This window comes from Calidris pugnax, unplaced genomic scaffold (assembly GCF_001431845.1).
Source record: "Calidris pugnax isolate Ruff unplaced genomic scaffold, ASM143184v1 scaffold56, whole genome shotgun sequence".
NCBI lineage: Eukaryota > Metazoa > Chordata > Aves > Charadriiformes > Scolopacidae > Calidris > Calidris pugnax.
This window is the reverse complement of record NW_015090839.1, coordinates 15877746-15901585: the sequence shown is the minus strand read 5'-3', so window position 1 is coordinate 15901585 and position 23840 is coordinate 15877746. Positions and strand designations below refer to the sequence as shown.

The 23840-nt window shown below is 37.6% G+C and overlaps 1 protein-coding gene across 1 annotated transcript in view; it reads right to left on the bottom strand.

Annotated features, from left to right (window-relative positions):
• The window catches only part of RAD51B (RAD51 paralog B), a 392703-nt gene that overhangs the window by 352689 nt on the left and 16174 nt on the right, over positions 1–23840 (bottom strand). The window contains exon 7 of the mRNA XM_014942065.1: positions 23148–23331. Coding sequence (XP_014797551.1) covers positions 23148–23331 — 184 coding nt within the window. The remainder of the gene's footprint in view (positions 1–23147; positions 23332–23840) is intronic.

Below are 23840 nucleotides of genomic sequence, written 5' to 3'. Positions count from 1 at the left end.
AGCAGATAGACCAGGTTCCTATGCTATTTACCATATTTGCCCAGCAGCTTTCTGGCAGGAAGTTTTTTGGATAAGACTTCAAAAACTAAAGTCTTATTTGTTTTATGTCGCTATTAGTGTTTTCATGACTTTTCTTCAAGAAATCATGGTTGGCCTGATGCTTCTGACTTAAATTGCCATTCTCTTTCTAAAGCTGGTAGTTTCTTTCCATCAAAGAGGACCTGCACAACAACCATAGACTGTACTTATCAGAACCTGCTAGAAAAACAAAGAATATTCATCATTAATATACCCACGGTAGACTTTAGCACGCTTAAACATCCAACTTGCAAATACAGTGTACATGAAAACACCCTTGTGCTGCATCACAAAAGCAAGAGGGTGACAAACTGAGACATAAAATATATTAACATAGGAAAGGGGAATTCAGATGCCAAGGTAGAAATAAAAAAAGGATTTTTCAAATAAGAGCTAAAATTGGCTGGTTCATCCAGCAAAGCGGAGAAGTGCAGGGAGTCTATTCCAATTGGCAACAGCGACAAAGATAGCTCTTCCAATAAATGAGAAGTCACATGGAAGGAGTGGGACTGATTCATAGTGAAAGAGACAACCTAACAAAGATGCCTGAGGCGCATTTCTAAAAGTTACAACAATGTTCAACTACATCCCAAAGTGAATGGAAAATTGGTAAAGATGTCTGATGAAGAAAGTAGACTGGGAGGCGAGAATGAAGGAAAAGAGAGGATGGGAGAGATGGAAAGAATCTCAGTAGAAAATAGGAAACAGGAGTGACAGCCAAAACCTTCCCTAACAAAATAGAAAACAGAAAGCATAAACAATATTCTACATCTCCTCTACAGGCTGAGGAGGAGAAGAGTTAAGCAATATACTGTGGCAGGTTGTTGATTCAAATCTCAAAATTTAAATTGAGAGACTAGATCAAAGGAAGACTAATTAAAACAAAAATCAAGTACGGGTGTGCAATTCCCCTCCTTAATTACTCCAACTGTAAACCCCAGGGCTTCACTAAGTACTTCACTTTCAAATTTCCAGATTAGCTCACTTCTTCCACAGCTGAGCTGTTCCAAAGGCAGCAGCAAAGGGATGGTTGCCTGGAATTAAAATGAAATGCCTGTGAGTTCCAGTATAGCCTTTGTAAGTGGATGTGGGCTTTCTCCAACTGGCAAAGCAAAAAGGTACCTCCTGCTGGGGAGTCTCAGTCAAAGAGGAAAAAGCTGGTTTTTTGGAAGGGAAAAACATTCACAAAACTGACTAGCTGCTAAAAGGATTTAATTACTCTCTAACCTGAATGGAGCATCTTGAATTACAGGCAGATGCAGCTAAAACATCAGAGGACTTGTCCTAATCATGAGATGAAGGGACCATGCTAGTAGGCAGCTACGATCATTTACACCCTCAAACAAAGTTCCCTACACTTTTCTCTTAGCTTTTACATTTCTGTCCAGTACACATCCATATAACCAATCAGAAAGAGCTGTACTGAGAGATGAAACTCACTGGCAAATACTCAAAGAAAAGAAACCAAGGGGTAAACTCCCTGCAAAGTCACACTGGGCAACCTCAGTGGCAGGTAAACACCTGTTTAACACGCAGGAGTTTTTTCCAAGTAACATTAGTAAAGCACACACAAATATCTCTACCTATTTTACAGACATTGGTTAGGCAAAGTGAAGGATACAGCTAGAACTCTCAGCTAGTAAATAAACATCATTTTTTGGCCTTCTACAATTTAATAAACTCTAAATCCTGAAACTGGAAAAGTGATAAAACAACATAGGAAGAAGAACATAAATTAAGCTAGTTCCTGGGTTCAAATCCAATAGCATCCTCATTAAAATAAGTTTTATAAGAGCATCAACAGCAAGGCCAAAGAATGAATCATGAACCGAGTCTGACTACACCTTCTCAACTCAGCAATAAGCATTAGTGCCGAGTCATAGTGACAGGATATTACTGGGGAAGTCTGTACTGTTGCTTCAGCTTTCAGGACCATCAACTCACCATCTAATGCCAGTATTGACAAATGCTGAGAATAAACAAATGACCAGACAGTACTGTCCAAGGGTACAGCACCAAACATAGCATGAGGTAACCACTCTGGAATACCCTAAATCATATATTTACATTTTGATTAGCAAAACAACCAAGGCTAAGAGTATGCCGGTAATCAGACTTAGCCACAGTAAGGAACGTAGTATTCAAACTGTTCTCATAATAAGATGATATTGTTCGAAATCTACTTTGCCAGCAGATTTTTATCCTTCACCTGCTATCAGAGGTCGCATCACAAATGGTCTGATGAAGTAAGCAAGACTAGAAAAAAATAAATGAAGAAACTGTATTAGAGAATATGTGGTAAACAACAGATTACCAACCCAAACACTGGCAACATGTTTAAAGGGAATCTGGCACTTCGTGTTTGTGGTTCAGGTTGATCATGTCCTGCCCACTTGTCTTTTTAAAAATTCACCAAACTCAAGGACTTGCAGAGGACCTGCTTGTACTGAAAAAGAATTTGTGCATGTTTTACTTTCTTCTAGGACTATGTAACTGAAAGCAAAAGCTTTGATGCTGCTCCTTCAATAAAATGTGCCTATTGCTACAAACAGCCAACTCTGTAACCGAGTTTGGCTTTCACTCCTACATCATAAAATTAATGACTCAAGTGCCATCTACTGTGTCTGCACTCAAGTGCAGTATTTCTACAGACAACAAATGGAAGGTAGGGCCAAAAACATCATACAGAACTCATCAGTTTTCTGCCAAATTTGATACCATACCTTCTAGTATTGTCCTCCATTGTCCTCCAGACTAACACACATGCTATGCTCACAAGACTAGACAATCACCTTTGAGGTACGGAATACAAGTTAATATAATGATCTAAAGCAGATCTTCAAATTTTCAATTAAATTAAAACAAACAAAAAAAAACCACCCCCAAAAAATCCCAACCACAACAAAGAATTAGCCTGTTTCTCCTCTCATCTTGATTATGCTCTTATCATAACATCCTGTTTTCTTTCAGAAGATCAAGGAAATCAGATATGGAAAAAAAAAAACTTACAGCAAACACCAGAAAAACAGCATTTTCCAAGAGCCACCAGATAACCATCATGGAAATAACACTGCATCTTGCTACGCAGGGATGTGGAATAGAAAACACATGGTACCTCAAAAATCACTGGATTATCAAATCTCATCTTTTAAGTGCATTGCTTTATTAGGGGAGAATTCCAACACTTCTCTTGGAGGAAAGCTTCTTTTAGAACAACACCACAAGTAGATTATAACAGGAAAAATACAGGTAGAGTTAGTTAAAGCTGTGTGTTTCGTGAATATCTCATACAAATCTGCTATTTCATGACATAAAGAACTTTGCATCAAAATTGCTTCACTTCAACAGTCAAAATACTGAAGGCAGGTGTTCTTGCAATGCTGCGTTAAAGTTCACTTGTGTATTTCTTTCAGCTTTCTGTTACATCCTTTTCCATCGCATTCTATTAAAGAGGGCTCATAGAAACTCACCCCCTTTTTCCCCGCCAAGCCCATCAGCACTCAGAGAAAAGTAAGATTTGGAGCCAGAATTACCACCACATGCATTATAAACTGCAGACCACGTGAGCAGTTTTGCTGGGATGTTAGGGGCTGGGAGCAGTTTGCAGGGAGTAGCAAATCAGCTTCTAATACTTGCTTATTCTGCTGTAAATGCAGACATGTGGGAAGTGAACGAAACAAGGCCAGGGCCACAGAGCTATAACCTCTCCCTGCAAACACGGCTCCCTTCCTTTCTAATAAAGGGAAAAAACAAACAGCAAAAGCTGCTGCTTTAATGTGAATATTGCTCTTTCCAAAACGGCTCCCCCTCCAGCTCCGCTGGCACATAAAGAGGAATGATACACAATCCTTTAAAAACAAAATAGCCAGTCTATCACTATCACCACGGTGAACCACAAACACCCAAAGAGTTTAGGTGTCCAAAAGAATCCCAGCCTGGAGCTGATGGCAGGCAATATTCAAGCACCATCCATGTTTCAGCATTCCTTTGAATATCGATTTTTTTTTTTAGTTGGAACTTATACATGGTTATCAAGTGACAGGGAGAATTCATCTAGACTAATAAAATATAAAAGGTTGCCTCCTACTTACCGGTTCCAAAATAAACACCACAATCAGCATGTGTGATTAAATTAAACTTCGTTTCCAAACTAAACACTGTGTCATGCACACAATGCAAGGTTTAAAATACCACAAATATTCTGAAGGGGTCACAAGGTACATAAAGGCAAACATAAGACCAATTTACAGCAGGAAATTTGGCAGAGCGGTATAAGGGGCAGGGGGTGGTCGAGGCTTGCTATTCTGGAGGGAAACTAGTACAATGTGGTGCACACCTGGTTCTCCTTCAGCACTGATTGCCACTGTATCTGAAAATGCACACAGCCAGGAGGAGGTTCCTGCACAGATCTCAAAACCAAATTATTCTGATGTACTCCAATGTCTGTTTGTAAAAACACCGTGCTATGAATACTCAAGTGTTCGGTCTGAGCTGACAACAGCCCTTTCCCCTATCAGCTGTGTTTTGGATTTCATGCTCATTGCCAGAGGGTTCACAGCTGGGAATTACATATAGGTCATGTGAAAAACTCTTTCTTTTAATACTACTGTTCTCAGGTCTTATTCTGCAATAGAGGGTAATATTTCAGAACATTTTCCAACTGCCTTATCTTCAACAAAATTCTCCTTAAACTATGATGCAACTAAAAGAGAATTGTCAGTGCTATGCCAGTTCCCCATCAGCCACCCCCCAGACTGCACAGCAATTGCCTAAAGCACTCCTCATTCTTCCACTTTCAGGCTCCTGCATCGTTCCACCACGGTGCCTGAGCCTGACATGGGAAAGCTGTGGCAGCTCTAGGTCTGATTTCACAGAATGCTCTGACCCTGCACAGCCTCCCCGGCCTCCACAACTTCGGTTTTCCAGGCCCAATCTTTTCATGACCCTGCCAACACAGCTCAATTATGATTTCCAAGCCACTTTCTCTCTCTTCTAGGTCTGAACTTCGGAGCATCACGGTCAGTTTCTAACCATGAAGGCTGGAAAGAACAGAGAATGACAGTGTTCACTCTATCCTTTTCTCCCTGAACACAGTCACCACAGCATCTGAGCTTTCCATTTCTGCCAAGCAACAGGCCAAAAGCCAACATGAACTTTGTAAAGCAAAGTTTCTTTCCCTTTCGGGTGATGAAAAGGCACCACCTTGTGGATGTTGCTCAGAAAAAGGCTTCACCAACTGGCAGAAAAAATTCTAATACAGCTAATTCCCAGTTATGTCAATGGGAGCATCAAATGTTTGTATAATTAAAAAAATTACCACTAAATAATATGTATCAGAGCATGTTTCAGCTAACAAAGCATTCTGCCTAACTAAAGTGGGTAATTATGGCTTTATTATATTCAAAGTGAATACTTAAATTCTTAAGTTAAACATACTGTGCAAAATCTTAACAAGGGTAGAAATTAACTTGTAACATGTTTCTCCACTATCCCACCTATATTTGTTATTTCTCCAAACACCAATTAGACACTTATTGCAAAGATCTAAGTTAACATAACTGATTTTGTGAATAGAAATGAGATCATTTTTCCATAAGCAATAGCCAAATAACAGTCAGTAGACAGTCAAAAGTAAATTTAATTGGGCACTGTGCAAAATACACACCTATTACCTGTGAAATAAAATACACAAAATTGCTACAGGAAAGCATCGTAAGTTAGAATAAAAATATTATACTTACTTCAGTTGGTAAGTAAACAATATTTGCCACAAATAGAATCCTTCATCCACAGGCCTTTTCATTAAAGCTTCTTTTTCCTTGACATGTTATCTTGGGCCAGGGGAGATACCAGACAACACAGCTAAGAACATAATCCAAACAACTTCTACTTCAATGTCTGCCTACTAGAAAATATATTCTCCTGTCAAGAGACCATAAACACATTCTGAAAAGTGGCTGATGGAATGCAAAATTAATGACAACGGGATGATGGAATACAAAATGAATAATAAAATACACTTCAGAATATCTATATAATCAGTATTTGTAAAGTATGGAAAGCAGAAAATGCCTGTGATTCCTCTTTTAAAAGCCAGCAGATTCCTTCCTCTGTCATCTCCATATTCCACCAACACTGCCAGAGCATTTATGCATTTTACACACAATGAACAACCAAAAAACCCACAAGAATATAAAATCTGCTTGCAGTTCTTGCAAATATTTTCATAGTTAGTGTTTTTATACAAATGCTAATGTTTCAGTGTCTAAAATTACTAAGAAAAAATGGATTGCAACAACTTGCAGCAGAGGGAATTAATTTATCTTCAAGTTCTGATGACTGAAAAGTCAGTGCCTGGAGTTTCAGTATAATTAGAGACCCTGAATGATATAATTTGCTTACAAATCACCTGCCATCCCTATAGCTCTTTATATTAATACAGAAAATAAACCTGAGAAGAATTAGTACATTTACATTTAGTCTTAACCCATACAGCTGAAAAACACAACTGTTGTCCAATTACTACATTTTAGTGAGAGGAACAGATAAACCACAGCGTTATCTTCAGTAGCAGCACTAAAGTCCCCTGCATCATTCCAGAAAAATGCTTATGTATCAGCACCACAAACAGAAGGAACTGACTATGACAAGACCAGATTAGCCTTCAAGAAGGTCTCACAAGACTGGAGAAATTTTTGCAAAAATGGAAAAAAAAAAAGGGAGGGGGGGGACATGCAATTCAAGAAAGCATAAGCTGCTAGTTACAAGGAAACCAAGTTTAAAAATGAAGGACCAATTAGCAACACAGGTGTTCTTTACAAAAGGATGTAAGGATTATAGCGGAATACAAGTGAAAAAGTCAGGATGCAGGGATATTGCATTCAGGTGAAAAGTTATTCAGGAAAAAAAACCTGAAAGACCACTTTTAAGCTGGATCAGTACCCCACTCCAATTCACTCTATGGCTGCACAAATGCTTCCGTAAGAACAAAAAAGGTAACATAAGGTGTGTATTTATGGGTGTATAAATACTATATATATACATAAAAATCTTACAGCATTTTCAAAAAGTTACTAGTGAAATTTCACCTTCAACCATAAATATAAAAATATTAATGAGTATAAGTCTCTGAATTAGCCACACACATTTTCATCCCAACTGACCAAGACACCATGGTTGTGTTTGTTTCAGAAAACATAAAACCCAAGAAATTCAACAGTGACTAAATAGGTACCGTAAATTGACTGCTGTTGTAAAGAATGTGGACAAGATCTCTTTAGCCTTGAACAGATAAAATGAAGAATACACAAGAAGGGAGTGGAAAAAAAGATGACTAGCAAGAAATTAACACAAAGGGGTGTAACTAATTCATGCTGCCGCTTTCTTCACCATTTCCAAGGAAAACTCACTCCTGATATTGAAATTAGATTTAATATTGTGACTGGTATAACAAGATGGTAGATTTTAAGGTGTCTTCAAACTGAATTCTTATCCCCTTATCTTTATAGAGGATAAAGGAAAGAAACAAACCAGTGAAAGATAATCACCTGCAAACAAAGACTCAAAGACTTGGAGATAGCTCAAGTATGAGGTACAGGCTGAAGCAAAGGAAAAAGAAAACCTGTAGGTTTTCAGATGTTCTCAGCTGCTGCATACAATAGATGAAACACCAAAGATACATATCAACCATGGGGATGACGGCAAAAACTCAAGAGAGGTTCAAACAATGTCAGTTTTCATTTCCAATTGCTTTAAAATTTGGTGCAGGAAGAGGGAGGAGTGTCAGCTTTCTGCTTCCATTTCAGCATCATCAAAACAAACTAAAGCTGCCTGCTTTACAAAAGGTCTTACTAGAATTTCTTTATAACAACAAAAAAAAATCTGCTGTCTCTACTCTTCTGTTAGAATTTCCACATGCCTCTGCTAGAAGAGTGGATCCCCCAAAAAACTCATTAACTCCAAATGATCAAGGGTATCAGTACTGCATCTTTACTAGATCACTCACATACAAAGGGATGCAAATGACCACAAGCATTTGGTGTCTTACAGTATGTTACAAAACTGCAATTTAAACGTAAAAGATATTTTCAGGTTAAATGACACTCACAGAAAAATTAGGAAAGCTTAATGTCTCTGCTTATCAGCAACTCTACAAACTCTAAACGAGATGAGGAAAAGTTTACAGGCAGAAATATTCTCCTCTACCAGGCCAACTGACAAGTAGGTTTTCCCAAGCACCTCTTCAGGTTTCTAGTGAAAAGCTCTCCCTTTTCCTGACTGTATCAATTGAGCTAATAAAAAAAAAAACTTTCACACCACTCCCTATCAATCTTTCTTCAATTTATCCTTACCTCATCAGTTACAACTTTGAACTAGGAAGAAAATTTACTGAAGCTGGGAAAAAAAGCTGTAGTAATCAAAATACTCTGAGGTTGTAGACTGCGTCAGTATATAGGTTACTAAAAAACTTCAGCATTGCTAGAAAAATGTAACATTGTAATTCCATCTACAGTTTCTGACAGAAGTATATGATAGTAATTAAGTATGTATCTATTTTTAGAGCTCAGGAATACAACCACATAACTTTTATCACTAATATCACAACATCATGAACCAGGCATCTTTCCCTGCTGCCACAGAAATTTGAGTTTCCTTGACCTTTTTTTTTTTTCCACATATAGAAAAATTTATGGACCAAATCGAAATCATATTTTGCCTTAAAAAATGCCAATTACTTATATGATTTCTTAAAGACCAGAATCTTGAGTGTCGGGTATTAAACTGCTGGAAAGAAGGCAGTTTGCTACGCCAAGAGAGTCATTGTTGTCTAACCTTCAGATGAAGCAATGCATCCTTAATTCCAAACAAGTCTGAAATTTACAGATACCCAGTAGTTTACTGTACTTTAGTAACAGCACATCCAGTTGTGTACATGGCATTGCTATACAATCTCTTGTTTCCTGGCTAGTCACACATCTCCTCTGCTTAGTACCTCCTTACATTTGGAAGGCCCTATGAAAAAAAGCAGCAGCTTGGTTACTGTACCAGCAATTCATGACATATTGATCAGTACACAAACCTTACCTCTAGCATCCAGACAAAGGACTCAATTGCAGTGACCAAGAAGAAACAGTACAGGTTTCCGTACAAACTGTTTGTCCTCGAGAGGAGGAACACATCACTATTATTGCTAGTCAATTACTCCTTCAGAAGAGACTGCAAAGCCAACTTCAAACAATATTAAAAATAGCAGCATTTAAGGGCAAATAGAGCACTTTAAGTAAAAATTAGTATTAAAACAACCAAATAGAAGATAGACATTCTTTCAAACTAACCCCCATTGAGGAACACTCCAACATCAGAAAGAAAACAAGCAAACAAGACATTAAGGCAACTGAAATACAAGCCTAGTAGCAGACTGGTCTCCTACCACTCTATAATAATGTCTGGTAATAGTTTGCTCTTGGCATGGAAATAACAAGTTTAAGGCTTTGGAAATGAAAGGAAATGTAATCTGTTGGTATGTATTTCAACAGCCACCGCATTAAACGGGTGAGAGCTTTGACATATTGGTGGTCCAGTCAGAGGCAAACAACTGGACTGAATGCAGGTGAGAGTCAAGTATGCAAAATGCTATTTATTCCCTAGCACTGGATTTTATAAGATTGCAAAGATTTCATTACATCCTATCAGCATAAATAATGTTATTCTCAAAGCCAGAACCTTTTAAATATATACAAATATTATTTTATCATTTAGAAGTGTCGTATTTATGTTAACAGATTTTATCTGGCACCAAAACTAGGAGAGAAAGCAGGTATCTATCGTGATTTACAAACTGTGGCCTTTCAAATTTGACAGTATTGGAATTTAAAAAGCACACACACAGAGGGACGCTGGACCACACAAAGACTTCTAGAAACTTTGCATTTCCAAGTAACTAGTATGAAACTATTTTGGTTTAGCAATAATCTTAACTGTTATTCTCCAGTAGCTGCTCAGTACCATGCACAAAGTAGTTTGGCAGACTGCACACATACTACTTGCTCCATGGACAGCTGTCTTTGCTGCAAACAATATCCACCTTCATCCATGTTTTAATGGAGGGAGTCAAAACAAATAACCCCACACTCTCATTAGCCTTAGACCCATTCATCTCAAACCAGACCTCTCTAGGGGCTCTATCTTCAGATCAAATCAGCAACTATAATTTGCACAATATGGTCTTAAAAATACAACTACAAAAATACAGAACTACAACAGCTACGTGCAGGACTTTTCATGAGATTAAACAAACCACATTACTTGAAACAACTGCTGTGACTAATGCCATTCAAACAAAAGAAATAGCAGGAAAAGTACCACAGACCCAGTAAGTTAAATGAAGATCATAGACTTTCACCTAGAACTGAACTTACAGTCTCGGACAATTTAGTAAGTTCTCTGTAAAATTTCCTCTTATTAGTAGACAAAAAACAGGAGCTGGAGATAACTACATTCTGCAGACTTGTAAAGGAGCAGCTGCAAAATCTTGGCTAATGGTTTAGCCATAGCATGCTGACAGATGGATATGAAACTATTAATAATGAAGGAATGCAAGCATGTTATGAACTGTACCAGCTATTTTATGGATTGTTATACATTTCATTCTGAATTTTAGCATAGGAAGAAATACTGTGGTTTGAAAATCTACTATTCAGCATAGTTTCTGACCTCAGCTATAATTCATTATGCATGGATATATTACAACTCCAAATACAGCATATTATGATGCATTTTAAAACCAGAACGTGCAGACTAAAACCAGGACACTGACCTAATGATGCATGAAAGCCCTAAGCAATGTAAGGCTAGTCTGTGCGCAGCCAGGTATTGGCTCACCTTTAGTCAAAGTACAAAGCACTGCAATAATGCTATGTAACAAAAGCCTTCCTAAAGCCGTTAGAAGTTTAAAGGATGTTCCAAGCACCTAACACTCTTCTTTGCCCGTTCTGAGTAGTAACCTGATTATTACTCAGAACTTTTACTCATACTTACTCTTTTTACTGAAGATGCAGTTTGACATTCAAAAATCTGTGTGCTGCCAGAAACCACACATTCCTGCCCCTGCCTATTCAACTGCACAACTGCCCACCACAACTGCCCACTACCTTTTATGTCCTGGGTTGCTTTTCAGATGGTTTACATCCTTGCTCGGGCTCATAAGCAAGTATGAACGAGCTGCAAACTCTATACTGAAATGAATTATAAGGCAGGTAGGAAGGAAAAAAAAGTATGTATTGTTGGCTTGCTGCTGTTTAATCTCTGACATTGGTTGACCACCACTTGATTTTGGACTGCTCAAACCTTCTATAATGCAAGCTCAATTAACCTACTACCCACGTGCCACTTATGATTTGCACAGATAATTTCCTCTGCTTGCAGCTTGTATCTGGTAGACTTCTTTCCTAACGACAACTTCAGAGTGGGCTGCAGGTCAGTGGATTTCCAGGCAGCAGCTTCACCACTTTGCTAGTTCCTCTCTTGTGTGGCTCCCTTAAGCCAACTGAAAAAGGAGGCACAGCAGTGAACATGCTTGCCAACCCCAAAACAGTATCTCCAGCCAATAACAATCTCCTTTACTATTGCCAGTCTGCTCCTTGAAAACATGACAAGTGGGAGCAGGCTTCACAAATTGTTTCAGCAGCATCTGTCTGCTTCTAGTAGCTCCGTTTTAGGGGCATTGCAGAAGCAGCATAAAGCTGTTCCAATACAGACTGTACTAGTTCTGCACTTACACTCTGTACCCAGGTGCCCTTATGCTCACTGCCCTGGTATGACTGTTTCCATTACAATACCAGGAAAGGCCATGACACAGAGCTCTTCCATGCAGCCAGAGAAAAGCTATACAAACCCAACACATGTCAGCCTTAAGTGGCTGGTTGCATATACTCCCCCCAAAAATCCTATGACAGTGCATATTCAGAAGACTTTTTGGGCTAAGAATTTTCCCCACAAACAATTTTCTGCACAAGCAAACCCCAAATGTTTTAGCAGTCAATTCCTCTTCCAAACAAGCTCTTCACTATCTAGCTAGAAAATGATATGGAAAAGGACAGATCACTGAAAAGGTGAAGAGCAGGCTCCTGTACTGTTTCTGGAGAATTAAGAGAATTTGCTGAAGACATAAGGGAACAGTTCTCAGATGTCATCCCAAACCTCTCTGGGCAGATGGGAGGTTTGTTAGAATAAGACACTGTTTAAGGAAATCACAGAAGATAGCAGAAGGCAAGGGTCTCAATTAAAAAAAAAAAGAAAAAAAATCATCTTAGCATTTTATACCTAGCTTACCTTTCACTGCATCTTCTCTCACAACTACTGGAGGGAAAAAAAAAAGACTTAACATACACTTGGTGATGCACAAATTTAAGAGTGATAGGGATATAAACACATAGGCCTACATCAAGCTTCCAATCACCCAGTTGTAGCTTGCTAGTACTGTTCATTGGCTTTGCAGAGAAATAACTTCAGTTTGGTATTTCAAAGACTGCCAACATCTGAAGTCAGTTTGCTTAAACTAATGTGCTTAAGAAGTCATGTACCCAGAGCACCGGTATGTGCCTGCAGCCTTGAGCAAGCCCCCCTTTTCCCTAGGGGGAATCTTTATGAAGTTACAAAAACCATCTAAGCAGTAAGCTCTTTTAAAGCAATTTTCCTCTACAATAGCTAAGGGTTTCAGTTGCATGAAGAAGTAGTGTTTAGTTCACGTATTAGAGGTGATTTTGCTAACAAGCACATAATGAAAAAATATAATACCACAGTGTGCCAAGAATCCACTGAAGAGTAGAACGCAGTCTGTCCTAGGTCAAAAGTATGAGGTAAATACAAAATACAGAAGTGAAGCAAGGAAAATACTGGAATCTAAAGACAAAGAAACTGATTTGTATTCTGGGGTGGTAAATGCAGCTCATCCAAATCAGAGTACCAAAAATATTAACAGAGTATTGGGGGGGAAGAAATGCTGCCTTACTGAAATTCACATATAGTCTCATCAACAAAAAACAGCATCTCATTCATTCCTGTTTAATTAGAATTCTGCAGATGACCACTTAGTCTCATTTAATAAAAACCTCTAAATCTAATTGTGTTTACCTAGAATATTGCAACAGCAGTACTATATTGTAAAATGAGACATAGCTATGCATTTTAGCAAGAGGCAACATGACAGTTTTGATGAGGTTACCAAAATCATGTAGATTCTCATTGGAATTCATATTTGGAATGAGTCTCCGTCAGTTTGATTATACTGAACTTCTTCCAAATGATTAAAAATGCTTGCTGTTAAAAAGATAGGTTTCCTTCTTGAAATAGAAAATTGGGGTGAATAAATCAACACAGATAGCTGCAACTTCAATCAACAATGTTACAAAGCATATATGTTCTCCATAAAGAAGATGGAGTCATCTTGTAGAAATATCAGAACAAAGTTGCTCAGGAGACCTATGTTATAGCTCACAGATTACAATTCCAAGCAAAACAGAGGAGAGAAACCAGAGCAAGCACCACAATTGTTCTAACTCACAAGAGCCTCAACAGCAGAAGATTGAAAAAAAAGATTGAAAAGCCTGTCCTGTAAACCTAGTTACTCCTAATTTTCAAGGCAGCACAGGATCATCAACCATCTGGCTGTAATAGTTTGGTCTGGTTGTCTGTTATTACCATCCATCCATGTGTGGAAGGAAAGGAAATTTTGCAGAAAAGCAGCAGGTTCTCTAGTTAACCGCAGCAAGCAGATTGCATCATGAAGCTTCCAGATCATACTTGATGAAAAAGCAGCCCCAGCAGCACACCTGGTTCTACACAAATGCAATGTTCTCACAAAGCAGTCCCGTAGACACAAAGAGTGAAGTGATATAATCATCTCTACTACTACCAGTTTCCAAGCAAATAAGATTTTACTTCTGATCTCTGGGTACATTTGTATTGTAACAGACACATGCATTGCCCAATTTTAATTTCCTCTTATCCCCATCCCTTTACACCTCAGGGGGCTGGTACAATATTATTTAGGAGTAATAACTGCAGAGCAGGTCCTTTTTATTCCCAGAAGCCCTGGGGCTGAGTAACCTTAAAGCAAACAAACTCTAGAGAATCTGTAAATCAAACAACTGATTAGTCTATACCGAGCTCACACAGGTAAGATTTTTCCAACAACTCATAATCTGGTCAACTGTTCTTTGCATTGCTATCCTGTCTAGAGCCTAGAATCACTTTCAGTTAAACATTATGCAAATGCAGAAATATTCCTTGAGAACCTGCAGTTCACACAAAACCAAAGGACAAGAAGAAGGCACAAGAAAACATGTGAAAAGAAAGAAGTAGTCAAAACATAAGTACTTCTCTGCAGAGTCACAAATAGATTACTGGCCTAAAGGTTCAGGCAATTTTTCACACAGTCAAAACAGCGCATCTTGCCAAACCCTAAACTCCCAATAAAGGACATAAAAAGACCTAGTACAATTACAGTTGTTTTCTATAGCACATACAAAGTAACAACATGACAGGGCAGAAAAAAACAACCACCAAATACTATGTTTTTATTTTAGCAGTAGAACATCTTATGTAGGTATGCTAGTTAAACCAGGGAAATATAACCAAGATGAATCTATTACAGGGTGGATGCAAAATTTATTGGAAAATGACACACGGAGGTTACCAGTGTTTAAAGGCCTCTTACTGAACAAAATGGTACAGTCTGCTCAAAGTCTGGTTCTACCCAATAGTTACACAAAGAATCTGTAATAGAAAGAATGATCATTTTCCTTGGAAAAACAGGAGAGCAGGGAGAAGACTGCAAGTATGCTAGAATACAAGATTAGAACACAAAACCATCTTGACAAGTCAAGAAAAATAACACATTAGAAGGAGAAGCAACAAAGTCAGCAGACACAGATCCAGGGTTTTAATGAAGGGTAAGTAAATGACATCAGGCTGTTGCGAAGAAAGCAAATGGTGTACTGTGATGCATAAACAATGGAACATCCTGCAAGGCATGAGAAGAAATCCTTCTCCATACCAGAACTTCGGAAAAGATGCATCTGGAAATGCTGTCTCAGGTTTGGGCACCTCACTTTCAAGATGATGTAAATCATCTGAAGGGAACCCAGAGAACTGAAATGAGAATGAGGGTTAGAAGACATAAAAAACTGCTGATTTATTTTGGATAAAGTATTTCAGAAATTGAAGTCAAGGCAAATATGAAGGAAAGTGTCTGCCCTCCTTTATAGCAAGCCTTGCCCGCGATTGTATAGCAGATCAAAAACAAATCTGGTAATAAAATCTCATTTCTCTCAACTCCCTCTCCTATATGTTAATGCTGGTGCCTTCCTTCTACATAATTTCATATGTGCAATTGTGCAGAATGATAGCTTTTGGCAAAGTCACTTGCACTGTAAAATGGAAAAAGCAATGGAGGGAATACTTTAAAAGAAAAAGAAAACTGAATTCCAGTATCACATAACTTTAAATTACCTTCTTTTCTATACTTCACCACCACATGAAAACAGGAAACTGCTCTATTATTTCTCATTTCTTTTCCTCAGCAGTATTAAACAGTTTATGAGCATAGACAGTCCAAAAGGAACACTGTGTTGGGCCATAAACTGCAGAAGTGTATATTCTCCAGACACATGTAAAAAAGTACACAGATGGCAGCAGTACTGAAGATAGTTATAATTTCATTTTAACCAGTCATTTTAAACTAAAACAAAGTTGTGCCTTCCGAGAATAATTTTTAACAGCCACACGAGAAGAAAAAAAAACATCTAACTTTGCCACTATAATGACACTTAGCAGTTGGATTAACTCCCTTTTATCAAGACTATTTTTTGCTCAGTACTGTAGAGCAAAGGAATAATTGAAACATAAACAGTCTGCCAATGAAAACTGGGTTCATGAAGTTTTAGCGAGGGCAAAGAAGGAGCTCTGTTCTGTAAGTCCCCTTCAACCAGTTTGTTTCCCTAATTAAACAATAACACAAATTAAAATTTATTCCAAACTACACTTTACAAACAGCAGTGTTCACATATATGTGAAATTCTGACACTTATTTTTTATGCAGGTTTTCGTAAGAAAATAGAGGGTAACGCTAGAATATTTAACTAAAAAAAAAAAACAAACAACAAAGCAAAGCTATAGACTCAGTTCCGGGCATAGAAATGCTGCTAAGTATAACATGGCAGAAAACCTTAACATAAAATATTTTGTTTGTTTCACAAACTCTTTGTTACTTAAAACAATGAGGCACACTTAATAAGGTTAAGAATTCCTCTTTGCACCAAAAAAAGTATGCTTAAAACCAAAAGGTCTGACACAGCTAGCACAAACATAACATTCTAATGCTGCTCAGTTCACCATTTAATGAGAACATGAACACCAACTTGAATTTTGGTGCAGGGTGAGTGAAACATCTTGAAGAGAACAAGAATTGTTCTTGGTTTTAGAAGAAAGTTGGTTTTGGAAGTAATTTTCCTGATTTAGGAAACAAATTAACTACTGTTTTCCATGATTCAAAACAAAGTTTGGGTTCTTTAATGTTTCTTTAATTCATACAGAATAATAAAAGTAGGCAAATTTTACAATACCTACATTATTCTAAATATTTATGCTTCTGTGGATAGCATTCGCAATATGATTAGCATAAGACACTAGTATCTTTTCATCCTATTGAGTTCACAGAAGGACAGCTAAGTTTCTCCAAGAAGTTGGTGAATTATCTTAATAAATTTCTGCAGGTTCAGAAGCAGTATTCTGTGTCTTCTGAGCAAACACTCACAAATTTATTTTGACTTTCATGCTGCTCTCTAGAGAAATACGCAGACTCCATGAAAAAAAACACCAAAGCTAGTCATATGGAAGTTGGGGGAGGGAAGGGGGGACATGGAGAAACAAAGCAAGTAGCAGCCCCAGACTGAAGGGAGAGCTGCATTATGAGGTAAGCCTCAACCTTTGGCAGCAACCAGATAGCCAGGAGTTCAGTGGGATTATGCAGAAATATACAGATCCTTCTATTAAGAGTTGGAAGGGCATTCAAGTTCACATACATACACAAACACAAAATTTGAGCAACAAGATACTTTACATAAATATCAGCAGCTCAACAGAAAAGGACCCACACTTTCCACTGAATTCTCACCACTAGAAACTGTTTGAACAACATCTGGCCTAGATATGGCTAGTAAAATTCTGGTAACTCAATTCCAAAATGTTTTCTTCTGATAAGGTTAGCTCCTCATTAAAGAAACACATGTTTTGATGTGGTATAACACATAAGGTATTTCTCGTTTTAGAAAATTTCAAAATGGAACCAGTTCTCCAAGTTTTGGAAGTAGAGAAAAGTTTTTCTTATTCTAGTTTTAAACAGCTTGCAAAGATAATTCAATTATTGTTTCTGTAACACTGGTATTAAAAATACTTTTTATTAGCAAAGTATAAAAATGAAGTTTGCATTTCAGCAACTTTCAGTCCAGAATAGACAAATCCGCCTGTAAATCTAGTGTATCTCCATAGTTTTGGGAAAGTCAGCATACAGTGTTGTTACATACTTCATCAACAAATCAACTGTCGGTTTTTCCAAACTTTCTGTATATTTATTACCAATTCAAAGGGAGCTGGCATTTAAACAACTTTTCTTCAGAAGTCTTCCATTTTGGAATTTGTTTAGCTCTCCATAAACCAATATTTTCAAATATCAGAACAGCAATAGCAAAGGTGCAGAGGAGCTGACAAGCAACCAACCACGTGGAAACAGAATAAAACAGAACCAAGGATGAATCCAAATGGAAATACTTCCTTACAAAGAAAGAGAAAATTAACAGATTGAATATCTTCTCTTTGCCAACAGAAGCACTTTAGTCTTGAGACACTGTACTGCAGGAAGCTGAGATAACATAATTAAACACACTTAAGCAAAGACAGCAGAAAAGGCACTGCAGATATCAAGTAATTTGTGCATGTAAGTTGATTTTTAGAAGAAAAAACTTACACAACATAAAAGCAAATATATATTTAGCTAAACAGCTGGCTTTCCAAAGCAAATGAAAATCATGGGTATAAAGTTTAGAGAGCAGAATGCGTGAGTGTTAAGCACTGAAACAAAAAAAGTGAGACCTGAGTGTGAAAAAAAAAATTACTATGACAGCTTTAATTATTGTCACATTATCAATACTGATACAGTGAATTTTTAGGTTTTTAATGGAGCATGTTGCATCTAAAGGGGGAAAAAATGTTACCTGTGGAAATTTTGGGCTTCTTGACTACTGTTAACTTATTTTCATAGCAAATAAAAGCATTAGAGAATAGTTATGTAAGGTTTGTCTTTCATTTGCACTATAAATCACAAGTGAGAGATGAAAGTCTCTCTTCCTAAGCTATTTCATATTCTCAGAAGGAACAATTTAATAAAAAAGAATGAAAGATACTATTATACATTTGCTGGTAGTAACGATAACTAACATGCTTACCATAAATAACAAAGGTTACCTTTGCAGATCTAAGAACACAACCCAGACACAAGTTTAAAGGGCAGGCAGTGTTGTAATTCGATTAGCCTTAGGGATTTACAAAGCAAGTTTCATCTGCAGTCTCAATTTGACATTTAAAAGAATGCTTAAAGCAGTTTGGTTTTGCAACTGCCACTTTTAGAGAGCTTTTCCACAGGGATGTCTAGCCAGCTTCACACATTTTCTTAGGTACTAACAACTAGCGGACCAGGTTCTATAAATAACAATTTTTATAAGCTAAACAGTTAAATCTCAAGAAGAATTCTAGTCATAGTGGGGTTTAGTTTTAGCTTTTCAATGAAATGGAGACATCATTTCTCCCAACCAGCATGAACACTAAACTACTTTTAGTGAATACCACTTACGAATAGTAAATAGTATCCTATGAATATGGAAGAAGACAAGAAAGAAAATCCAAAGTGTATTTTGTTTTCTATTCTTTTTGAAGGCAAAGGAAGTGTAGAACTAGACAGGAAACATACATGACTGATTGCTGCTGCTTAAAGATGTAATCTGATAGAGAGCATCAACACACACTGTAAGAAAGAACATTTAGATCCAGATGTACAGCACGCTCTAAAACAGATAAGTGTAATGTAAACTTTTCATACAGCTTTACATATTCACTGGATTTCAAAAACAAAGGGCTTTTTGTTTGATTTATAGTCAAGCTGTCCTTCTCAGTTTCTAGCAGTCTTTTTTGATCTGACTGGCTGTTTTCAAAAAGCCTGGCAGAAAAAAAAAGTAGGTTTTGGTCATGGCTATGTGTAGGGAAGGGGAAAAAGGGACACTACTACATAGTGCCCCACAGAGGAACATGCTTCAGTGACTGTTTAGTGGCTGTCATTAGACCAGGAGAGATCCAAACCTTGCCCTGGCATCATTCAAAGAGCCTGGGATGGAAACAGGCTCACTGCTAAGCTAGGTAGAAGGGATCAAAAAAGGAAATCAGGCATCATGTTTCACTTCTCAAGAAACAACTTACGTTTTATTAACATCCATACATAAAAAAAAAAAAGCTTTCTGTTTCTTTGTACTTTACAAACAAAAAAATTCAAAAACCATTAAGTCAAGCAAAAATTTAGAATCACACACTTTCACTTGCTTCATTCAGTGACTACGATAGAAAAAAAAGTAGGTTTTGGTCATGGCTATGTGTAGGGAAGGGGAAAAAGGGACACTACTACATAGTGCCCCACAGAGGAACATGCTTCAGTGACTGTTTAGTGGCTGTCATTAGACCAGGAGAGATCCAAACCTTGCCCTGGCATCATTCAAAGAGCCTGGGATGGAAACAGGCTCACTGCTAAGCTAGGTAGAAGGGATCAAAAAAGGAAATCAGGCATCATGTTTCACTTCTCAAGAAACAACTTACGTTTTATTAACATCCATACATAAAAAAAAAAAAGCTTTCTGTTTCTTTGTACTTTACAAACAAAAAAATTCAAAAACCATTAAGTCAAGCAAAAATTTAGAATCACACACTTTCACTTGCTTCATTCAGTGACTACGATGATACTATTCAATGAATATGTTTAATATTTTTTTCTCAACTCAAAAGATGGATTAAGGTTTCATTGACTACATATTATTTAAATCTCACACTGAGAATGGCAAGTGCGAATTTCCAATGAGCATCTCTACATTGTTCATGGAGACAGCAGGAGTGCTTTCTGAAGAGGAATGACCCGATCCTCACAACTAACAGCTCTGTTATTCCATTTTACACACAGAAAATAGATGTGCAAAGAGTTTACTGAACAATGGCCATCAGTTTTGAGGCAGATAAAGTCAGTTTCTCCCCCCTCTCCACCTCCGAGTACTTCATACCACGTAGAGCTACTTGGGTTTGAAACAGCTCCCTTCGAGTTTGGCAGAAGCTATGAATGTTCATCACTTTTGCTCATCAAACTCAATATCCTGACACCACAGCCACATAATTATAAACAGCCAGAAATTTCATAACACCAACAGAAGGAACTGCATTAAACGCATTTGAACTCTGGCATAACGTGGTAGTATAGGATTTCCCCAAATTTAATCCTATTTGAACCCATTTCCTTTTTAGGAAATGGAAAAAAAAAAAAGAAGCCCATTTAAAAATACCCAGTGACAAGAAGCTATTTACATTTAGTAATGCATTCCAATGATTAATTAGTCCAGTAAGAACACACCCCTTATTTGAAGTCTGAACTTGCTTAATTCAGCTTCCAACCACAGAACTGTGGAATACCTTTGTCAGCTGAAGAGAAGGTTGCTTTTATCAAATACCTCTTCCTCAAGTAAGTACATATTGACACTGTGGAATACCTTTGTCAGCTGAAGAGAAGGTTGCTTTTATCAAATACCTCTTCCTCAAGTACATATTGATTAATGAAGAGACCCTTAAGATTTCCTTAGCCAAGCTACACAAAGTGAGCACCTTATATCTTAATTACTAAGACTGATGTCTCCTTCCCCCAGTCATTTTCAAGGCTATTCTCTGGAAGTTGACCTTTCATCATCCTCCCCAGCCTGTTAACACCAGAACTACTGCTCCAGTAACAGCTAACTAGTTAATACACAACATCCTTATTTCCAATTCCCTTGCTCAACTACTCAACATTTTTCACCAGATCTTTTAGTTACAGCCAGAAGGATTGACTTCAAGTTCAACTCCTATCAGTCATCAACTCAAATCGTTTTCAGAGTCTCAGTCTGAGTCCTCCTACTTGTTGCCCAATCCAGTATTTAGTTGCACTGATTCTGCCATGAAATGTGTTACATATTGTTTCATGTGTCCAATTTAGTGGTGATCTAAATCAATTTGCATCCTTAGTAATGTTCTTTTAGTCCCAAATTTATATTTATTATTTTCTAAGTAACTAAAACCATCTGGTATAATTTCAACACAGTTATTTATAATTAGAACCTCAGATACTCTGTAACCTTAGGTAGCAGAGGTTAATGCAACGTATGCCACAGGATAGTTATCTCTAGCATGCACCAACACTTAGAGATGCATAACACACTCTGCTGTTAGATTTTGCATGTTACTCATACACAGCCCTGCCTACGGATCTGTTTGCAAGAACCCAAATCTCTAGCCAAGGCCCCCTCAGAATTCTTAGCTAATAGGAGTTACTGCAGGTTATTTTGTAACATAAAATTTAACCAATCTGTAAAATACTCTAGAATCAACCCACAAGGAATGTGTGTTAAAGGTAATGACAAATGAAAAATATAGTTAGATTTCCATTTAGTAAATTGATAAATCTAATTACTAGGTGCTTTAAAAATATACAAGCTTTCAATCTGTGTATTTACATGTAATTACACAGATCTTTAAAGATTTTATTTTAAAGATAAGATATCTCATGGACCACTTCAAAAAGACAGAGCTGTGACCAGAGCAGAAGTTCCTGCCCAAAATTCCAGAGCTCCTTACCAAAGCCTTCGTAGTGAGAAACCAGGACAGCACCAGCACACCAGGTACCACAGATGCCTCAAAGCATTAACATAATGGCAACCTTTTAACCTTTGAGCTTTATTTTCTTCTTATGTAGGATGAATTAGGATGCTATCTTTTGTACCTGAACTTTAAAGGGACTTACAGAGGGTTTAATCTTCTCCATCAAAAGCCTTTAGAAATTACATGGCAGAAGGAAATCCATTCCTCTTAAGTCAGCCAGTTCCAGATCTCTGACGTGTACTTTTCTGGTATGATAGTGGCTGTGACCTCAGCAGCATCAGAGAGAAAAGGCCTCACCACTATTACTCAAGCTCTTGCCACAGTTTTGTCTCTTACACCAGAGTGATGAGTAGGCTACCCATACTCAGAAATAATCTCAAGAGTTGAGCCTCAATGACATCTTCTGAGCTGATATGATCCTTGGTGGATCATATAACGAAGGAACACATATGCGTACGCGCACACACATTTATGCAGCTTACATCTTCTAAAGCATTTTTGAATCAGTTCCACCCAGTCCCCGCACTGTTTGTCTGTGTCTTCCTTTGCATTTTGTGGGCAAGTCCACAGACAAGGATTTGCTGAGCTGCTACCTTGCTTTCTGCATTAATTAGCATAAATTCCTTTTGTGACGGATAATGTATGCTGCTCCAGAGTACAAGAGCTTTGAGATTCTATAAACTTAAGTAGAAGGGACAGCCATAAAAAGCTCTTCACCTAGCCAGAGTACGCACTAGTTAGAGTGAGCGTTGCAATAGAAGGGAATCATCAGGGTAAGCAATATTTAGGGGCAGCAAAATAAAATATGAGATTTAAGAAAAAAAACCAGAAACACAGCTGGAGAATATTGTAAACCCCTATTTGAAGAACAAAATAAAAAAAGTTTTAAAAACCAACAAAATACACCAAGCAGTACACTTACTATTCCCCCATTTCCCATCTATTTTCGAACTGGTACCTGCTTGACGATTATTGCTAGAAGCTTTTTCTGGTTTTCATCTTCTTGTCATATTCATTCTTCTCAGATTTTATTGCTTGATACTGTAAGGCAAAAACTTACGAAAGGAGGAAGAACTTACTGGTATTGAGAACTCCTCTGCCAAATACTTCAACACCGATGCTCCTCTAGCCAAAAAGTTACTTCTCTCTGCCAGGTTGCCTTGGAGTTTTGTGTCAAACTCCTTTCTGACGACTGAAGCAACGGAGTCAATTATTATGAGTTTAACTTTCTTTGAAATAATTTCTTCTTCCAAAGACACAATCCTAAAAAAAAAATATCCAAAACAATAAAAAACCCCAGTCATTGATAACATTATTTACAAAATAGAACCATTTTACAAGCCTGAGATTGTTTAAATAAAGGGTTTACTTTAATAAGCTGAAAGTTACCCTCTCTTTTTCCCCCCCCCTCATACACCCTCTCCACTAACAACTGCATGTGTTGAAGAGATTTAGAAGGGAATCTCAGGCTCCAGTAGACCACATAACCCAAGGCAGGACCTCTCCAAAAGAGAGGTTTGGAAGAACCTCTCATTAGCAACACTGTGCTGTACAACCTCTGCATGGCAGACACCAAGTTTAGAGGACATTGAAACCATGCCTTTTTGCTCGCAGTAGCAGCGTCCCATTGCCAACACCAGAATCCTTGGTGTCTGTACATGCAGAAGGTCAAATCCATTTACACATACAGAATCACAGAATGATATGGGATTGGAAGGGACCTCTGGAGATCATCTAGTCCAACCCCAAAAAGATATATACCTCCAAAGACA